The sequence below is a fragment of the Hibiscus syriacus genome, unplaced genomic scaffold, assembly GCF_006381635.1.
Source record: "Hibiscus syriacus cultivar Baekdansim isolate YM2019G1 unplaced genomic scaffold, ASM638163v2 tig00111378_pilon, whole genome shotgun sequence".
NCBI lineage: Eukaryota > Viridiplantae > Streptophyta > Magnoliopsida > Malvales > Malvaceae > Hibiscus > Hibiscus syriacus.
In genome coordinates, this window is record NW_024063074.1 from 226,971 (window position 1) to 235,000 (window position 8,030).

At 39.9% G+C, this 8,030-nt stretch overlaps 1 protein-coding gene across 1 annotated transcript; it reads right to left on the minus strand.

Moving 5' to 3' along the window:
* Nucleotides 1–6,118: 6,118 nt before the first annotated feature.
* Nucleotides 6,119–7,139, minus strand: LOC120159883 (zinc finger A20 and AN1 domain-containing stress-associated protein 6-like). The gene has a single exon (XM_039170402.1). The coding sequence runs from the start codon at nt 7,000–7,002 to the stop codon at nt 6,508–6,510; it is 495 nt and encodes a 164-aa protein (XP_039026333.1). The 5' UTR covers nt 7,003–7,139; the 3' UTR covers nt 6,119–6,507.
* Nucleotides 7,140–8,030: the final 891 nt, after the last annotated feature.

Genomic DNA, 8,030 nt, shown 5'->3' on the forward strand with positions numbered 1-8,030 from the left:
ACACGAGAATTTTACGAGGTTCGGCAATGTGCTTACGTCCTCGGTGCCTAGGCGGCGCTAGAAGTTTTATTCAATGATATTTTAGGTCTAGGTTACATCTCTATTTATAATAGAAAACCCTGGTACATAATTACAAAATCAACCCTGTACCGTACCGCGGGGGCTATGCCCCCGCACCCCAAACCCACATAATTTGTAACCCCACAACGAGACTTTCTTTGTAAGGACAGTTGATGTTCGCTTCGCTCACTCCACTCCATCTCCTGTCCTCTTTACTGGTATATTTATGAGCCATACCTAACAAATCTCCACCTTGGCGAATATCCTGCCCCTTGGAAACTTCAATGTGGGTTTGAGTTACCTTGCTTCTTTAACAACTCGAAACATTCAACAAGTCCAAGCAATGCTTGAACTTGTCTATCGTAACTGGCTTGGTGAACATATCAGCGGCATTCTCATCAGTATGTACCTTCTGAAACAAAACCTCTCCAGATGCAACCAACTCTCTGATCTTGTGGAACCTTACATCAATATGTTTAGTTCTAGCACGATACACCTGATTCTTAGCCAAGTGAATAGCACTTTGATTATCACAAAGCAACTGAACTCCACCTTGTTGAACACCCAACTCCTTCACTAAACCAGTAAGCCATAAAGCTTCTTTTGCAGCTTCAGCCGCGGCCATGTATTCAGCTTCAGTTGTAGATAGTGCCACGACAGATTGAACAGTAGACTTCCAACAAATAGGCCCTCCACCAAGAGTAAACACATACCCTGTCGTAGATCTTCTATTATCCAAGTCACCTGCATAATCTGAATCCACATATCCTACAACCAAAGGATTATCCCGCTGACTCCCAAAACAATTCCATGTCCCACAGTACCTTTAAGTACCGAAAGATCCACTTGACTGCATCCCAATGTTGCTTACCAGGTTTAGACATGTACTTACAAACTTGACTAACAACATGAGCTAAATCAGGACGAGTACATACCATCGCATACATCAAGCAGCCAACAACATTAGAATACGGAACCTTTGCCATATTTTCAGCTTCCTTATCTGTCTTAGGGCACTGTTCTGATGAGAGCTTAAAGTGATTCGCCAATGGAGTGCTAACTGGTTTCGCGCTGCTCATCACAAACCTTTCTAGCATTTTCTCAACATAACCCCGTTGAGATAGCCGCAGTTTCCTTGAGTCTCTGTCCCTGCAAATTTCCATTCCAAGAATTTTCTTTGCAGCACCTAAATCTTTCATATCAAATTCCTGACTCAATAAAGTTTTCAAACCGATAACATCATCCATGTTCTTCGCAGCAATCAACATATCATCAACATACAGTAATAGAAAAATAAAAGAACCATCATCAAGGCTCTTAACATAGACACAACAATCATACTCACATCGGTTGTAGCCAATCTTGATCATATAGGAGTCAAACCGTTTATACCACTGTCTCGGAGACTGTTTTAACCCGTACAAAGATTTCTTCAATCTGCAAACTAAATGCTCGTTTCCAGGTTGAGTGAAACCTTCAGGTTGCCGCATGTAGATCTGCTCCTCTAAATCACCATGCAAAAAAGCAGTTTTAACATCCATCTGCTCTAAATGCAAATCCCAACTAGCCACCAATGCAAGTACTGCTCGGATTGAAGTGTGCCTGACCACAGGAGAAAAGATTTCATCATAATCAACTCCTTTCTGCTGTGAAAAACCCTTCGCTACCAAACGAGCCTTGAACTTCTCCCCCTCTTTTTCTGTTACTGCTGGTTTCTTTTTATACACTCATTTGCAACCAATCGGCTTCTTACCCTCAGGAAGGGGAACTAACTCCCATGTACGATTGTGATTCAAAGACTCCATCTCCTCAACCATGGCTGCCATCCACTTGTCGTTTTCCTGACTAGTAACGGCATCATGAAAAGTAACTGGATCATCACTGCTAACAGTAAGTGCAAAAGATACCAAGTCTTCAAAACCCAATCTGTTCGGAGGCTTTATATTCGTCCGTCTCACCCTATCTCTGGCGAGAATATAATCCTGCAAATCATCCGTAGTGGAACCACCAGAAGTCGGTTGAGAAGTTTCTGGTTTCTCAACTGGAAACTGCTCGAAATCTACCACTGTCGTGTCTTGCTTCTGCTGCAACATAGACTGTTCATCAAAAACGACATCTCTACTAATCACAACTTTCTTCGCAACTGGATCCCAGAACTTGAATCCTTTGACACCTTTCTTGTAACCCAGAAAAATGCACTCTTTCGATTTTGCATCAAGTTTGGATCTCTCATCAGCAGGTACATACACATAAGCAGGACAACCAAAAATCCGTAAGTTATCAAAACTAACATCATGACCAGTCCATACCTCTTCTGCAACTTTCCCAGCCAGCGATGCCCTTGGCGATCTGTTGATAAGGTAACACGCCATGTTAACAGCCTCAGCCCAGAAGTGTTTGGGAAGCCCCGCATTCAACCGCAAACATCTGGCTCTTTCATTCAACGACCTGTTCATTCGTTCCGCAACACCATTCTGTTGTGGTGTCTTGCGCACTGTAAAATGCCTCTGAATCCCATGCTCCTTACAGAATTGTAGGAACTGTGAATCTGTGTACTCCGTACCATTGTCAGACCGCAAACACTTGATTTTTCGTCCTGTTTGGTTTTCTACCTCAGCTTTCCACAGCTTGAACTTCTCAAAAACTTCAGATTTCTGTTTCAAAAAATACACCCAAACTTTCCGTGAAAAATCATCAATAAAAGTAACATAGTACCTAGATCCACCCAAAGACGATGTCGTGGAAGGCCCCCATACATCAGAATGCACATAATCAAGAATCCCTTGAGTTGTGTGCTTCGCAGTCTTGAAACGGACTTTAGTCTGTTTACCAAGAACACAATACTTGCAAAAATCGAGCTTACAGCTTTTGACACCATGCAACAAGTTTCTCTTGTGTAATTCTGCCATACCACATTCACTAAGATGAGCAAGGCGCATATGCCACAATTTTGTCGTATCATCATAGGACTCAACAGAGTGAACTCCACCTGCAACGGTACTCCCTAACAATCTGTAGATATTCCCTGCAGTCATCTTGCCTTTCATCATAGTCAATGCTCCTTTAACAATCCGAATGGTTTCCCTATCCTCGTCAGCCTTAGGGATAAAACCATTCTTGTGCAAAGTGCCCAAGGAAATCAAATTCTTCTTCAAGTCTGGGATATGTCGAACACCACTCAACGTCCGAACGAAGCCATCGTGCATCTTAATTCTGACATCACCAATACCAACAATATTGCAACATCGATCATCACCCAAATAAACCGAACCAGAATTAACCGGCCTGTATGTCAAAAACCATTCCCTATTTGGCGTGATGTGATAAGAACATCCAGAATCAAGAATCCAAGCATCTGTCAATTGTGTCGTTGAAATAGAAAGCATATCACCCTCACTGCAATCAGAAGTATCATCCTCGACCACGTTCACAGACTTGGATGAGCCATCACGCTTCTCATCAGTCTGCTTTTTCAACTTCGGACAGTCTCGCTTCATATGTCCCGCCTCCTTGCACTTGTAACAGTGAATCATCTTCTTATCCCTGGATTTGGATCTGGAATTCCGCTTCCCGGACCCTACCTTCTCTGGCTTCCGTCCACGATCTCGATTACCCTTGACATATAAGCTATCAGCTTGAGAGCTTTCCCCTGCATTCTGCTTCCGCTGGTTGTGAGCCAACAAGGCTGCAGTAATCTCCTCAACGTTGATAGTCTCTTTCCCATATGTAAGAGTAGTCACCATGTGTTCGTAAGAGGAAGGCAACGAACACAACAGAATCATCTCTCTGTCTTCATCCTCAATTTTCACATCAAGCCGAGCCAGATCAGAAACGATTTGATTGAAGACATTCACGTGTTGCGCCAAATCGTGATCGTCCTGCATCTTCAGCCCATACAACCGCTGCTTCAGATACAGTTTTGTCGTTAAGGATTTGGACATAAACTGACTTTCCAACTTCCTCCAAATTTCGTCTGGAGACGATAGATGCATGACGTGATACATGACCTCGTCCGCCAAGCATAATCGTATGGTTCCTGCCGCTCGCTGCTGCAATTCTTCCAAATCTTCCTCATCCATCGACGCCGGCTTTGTAGGTCGCAAAGCCTTCAAGATCCCTTGCTGCGCCAATAGATCCTTCACCCTCGTTTGCCATAATCCGAAGTTACCCTGACCATCGAATTTCGCGACTTCGAATTTTGCTCCTGACATCTGATACCAATTGTTGACGAAAACGGGTAAAGAAAACGAAAGAACACGAGAATTTTACGAGGTTCGACAATGTGCTTACGTCCTCGGTGCCTAGGCGGCGCTAGAAGTTTTATTCAATGATATTTTAGGTCTAGGTTACATCTCTATTTATAATAGAAAACCCTGGTACATAATTACAAAATCAACCCTGTACCGTACCGGGGGGGCTACGCCCCGCACCCCCAACCCACATAATTTGTAACCCCACAACGAGACTTTCTTTGTAAGGACAGTTGATGTTCGCTCACTCCGCTCCATCTCCTGTCCTCTTTACTGGTATATTTATGAGCCATACCTAACAGTTTGCTGAGAAGGTCCGAAAGAGGTACAACATTTTCCCTCTTGGTCGAAGGAATGTGCAAAACAAGTCTTTTATCGCATTAATGGCACCATTTGCGAGGAAACATCGAGATGATTACTTTTAAACAGTTGAAGACTCATACACGTAGGACTGACGTAAGAATTTATGTTAGATGGTAACAACTTAAGAGATTATACTAAAAATTTTAAGGGGTGCAAAGTTAGAATATTAAATAATTAATAAAAGATACAAAGAAAAAACTTCAACTACAAGGGAGTTTGAAATTTTCAATGGTGCGACCCCACCCTCAACATCCCTTTGTTAATCTTTTATATACATGACATTATATCATTGGCATAGTCTACAGGAATAAAATATTGGAAGAAATTGTATTCTCCGACTATTTAAGGGAAAGTTAAGGAAAATGTCCCTTATTTTTTCTTTTATTTTTTATTCATCGTAATTTTTCCTGAGAAATTCTATTGAAATTTATTTTTCTTTTCTTTTAAATTTTTTCTTGGCATGAAGAAGAAAGGAGTCGCAAATGGGGTGAGAAGTCTAGAAAGAAAGAAAACAGAAAGGAACTAATCATTTTTGGTGATTGGAGATTTACTGCTTGAGCGACTGCAACAAGATCACATGTGGGGATCAAGAATGGTTTTATCTTCCTTTGTTTGTTTTTCAGGCTAGACTTCATCTCTCGGCGTACATCTTTGTGTAGCATGTGTTAAACACTTATGGGGTGGCTCCAGACCAATTGACTAGAGCTTCCTGGTGGACCGTTATCGATGGCTTTGGTACGAAATCTTTTTACTTTAAAATGAGGTGGTTTAGTGAGTTGGTTCGACCCTTTTAAGCTTCATGTAGAGGCATATCATACCAAGGGAATCAAGATAGGAGAGTCCATCGTAGATTAGAGCAGCAAGTAAAAATTAAGTTTAATGCATTTTATCCACCCTGGGTTATAGAAAACTCGTGATATCTTAAATAGCAATGTTTTGTTCACTGCTGTTTTTATCCCTCGGAATTGTAACAAAGTTGCGCATAAGTTAGCTTCTCGGGCTCTTCGTTTAGGAAATACGTTTTTCTTTGATTCGGTTTATCCTAAAATTATTGCTTCTATTGTATCACGTGACATTGTTTCTGAGTAATATATCTCCTTTGGACACTCTTTTATGATTATAAATCCTTAGAGATTCTTGGTAGACTCTTTTTTTTTTAAAAAAAAAGAAATGATTAATAAAATATCAATAGTGGAAAGAATTGATTAAGATGCATAAGACTTATTAAATGTTATATTATAAATACCAATAACTGATGTAATATGAGGTAATAGGTTCCCTTAAGTAAAGTCAGAGATTCGAATCATGATGTTTGTAAATGGATCAAATTGGGTTAGAGGGTCAATCGATTAATAGATCGAATGTCAATGATTAATTTTAAAAAATTATATTTATAAATGAATATATGTATAATTTTTTATAGAATATATATTATAAATTATAGATTTATGCCAAAAGACAATAACATTCAATACGGAGATAGCTGTCACAGTTGGCCGCTTCCAGCACATGAGCACAGATACACACCAATAATTAAAAAAAAGAATCTACACCAAATTTCGAATTTAATATTTTTTTTCATTCTCCACCCAGAGAAATAAAAAGAGTAAAAAGTTGTAAAAAAATCATTTTTTTACAAGGGAAGAAAAAGACTAAAGGGGACACGTAAAATAAAACAGATATTTTAACTTATTAGGATGAAAATATTTTTTATCCAGCCTAATTGGTTTCTCTCCATCATGGGGACCACCATCGAAACACGTGTCGATTCTTGAAGAGCTGTATGATTTCAAAATTTTCTTTCATCCAAGGTCAATAGATCGATGTTCCCATCTCAAATCTTCTCGAGTTTATCTGCTTTGACCACAGGATTAGCTCGTGCGATCTCCTCTCTTCCAACTGTTTTGAAATCGAAAGTACACCCGTGATTCTCTGGATACCTGTGCGACCCGCAAAAAGTAATTCCGCATCTGCATCTGAACCCGGCCAACCCGATCCGTTTCCGGCAAACCATGCACCGATTTGGTTGTTGCTGCGGTCGCTGCTCAGCCGCCAGGGCAATCTCGATGGTCGGAACAGGCGATTCTCCGATGACTTCAGGGAGAGTGAATAGCGAAACCTGAGAAACGGATTCGACAACCGTTGAGGATGACGAAGGGGAGGAAGAGAGAGATGATTTGATCGAAGCAGCTCCTTGTTTTTCTTTAAGGCGAAAATCTCTATAACATTTCGAACAAAGATTCATCGTCGTCGGACTGCCGAAAAAGCCGCAGTTGTTGACGCAAAGACGGTGGCCTTCCGGCGTTTGGCATCTATGATCCTCCGCCATCCTTTTTTAAACCTCTCGACCTATTGAATTGCACAAGAAATTTAATCCACTTGAGATCGGATCTGCAAGATCTAAAACAGAAATGTTAAAAAGAAAAGACAAGGAAAACTCTGAAAACATCAGAATCGAAAAAAAAGTTTGGAGAAAATGCCTGGGAAAGAAAAGCTGGAAGGAAAGAATTATCAGGAAGAAAGCGTCAAGAGGCAATAATATTAAAGGGCCATGGGTGAAAGACGAAACGACGAAAAAGGTAGAAAATAAAATTAACGACTGATAATCATCAATATTTTTTTTATTGAAGGGCCAAAAATGGATGTATAGGGAAGCCGCCTTTGGTTATCCCTAATTGCCTGCAAATCAAAATTGGACACGGAAATTCATGCAAACAGAAAGAGAGAGAGAAAATTAAAATTACTCACGCGCGCCACTGCTCTTAACCTAATTAGCTGACTTTTTTTTATATGTATTGAGGTAAGAGAAAGTATGACAGTAACTTACCCCAACGTCCGGTTGAGAGCAACTTTCGTGGAGACCTCTAAATTATGAAATGCTCTCAGTGAGACTCGATCTCACACAAGGTTAAGAGCCTTGTGCCCTTAACCTAAGTTATACCTAATCCAAACTGTATCATTTTTTCTTAAACAGACTTGTAAACTTTTATTATCAAGATGCCTAACGTTACAAATGTTATCATTTTAGATGTCACAACCGTAATTGTTGTTAAAAGACTCGGTTAAGTGACTCGTGTCACATTCATACTTTCATGAAAATTTAATTTAAAAAAAAATAAAAAATTAATATTTTTTAAAAAACACTTAAATTTTTTAAAAAATAACTCCTAATTCTTAAGATCTTTATTATAGTCCCCTTTACACCAACTATCGATCATTTTTTGGGTACCCATACGTCGTCGGTCACCCACTGACTGATCATAACCTTTATTATTATCTAAAAATCCAAAATTCTCAAATCGCTATATTTAAATCTCTAATCCTTTTAATCTATCGTGATAAAGGACCATTTAGCCG

What these genes read in the sequence shown, in the direction of transcription:
- LOC120159883 (XM_039170402.1), bottom strand. Translation starts at nt 7,002, where the DNA reads ATGGCGGAGGATCATAGATGCCAAACGCCGGAAGGCCACCGTCTTTGC.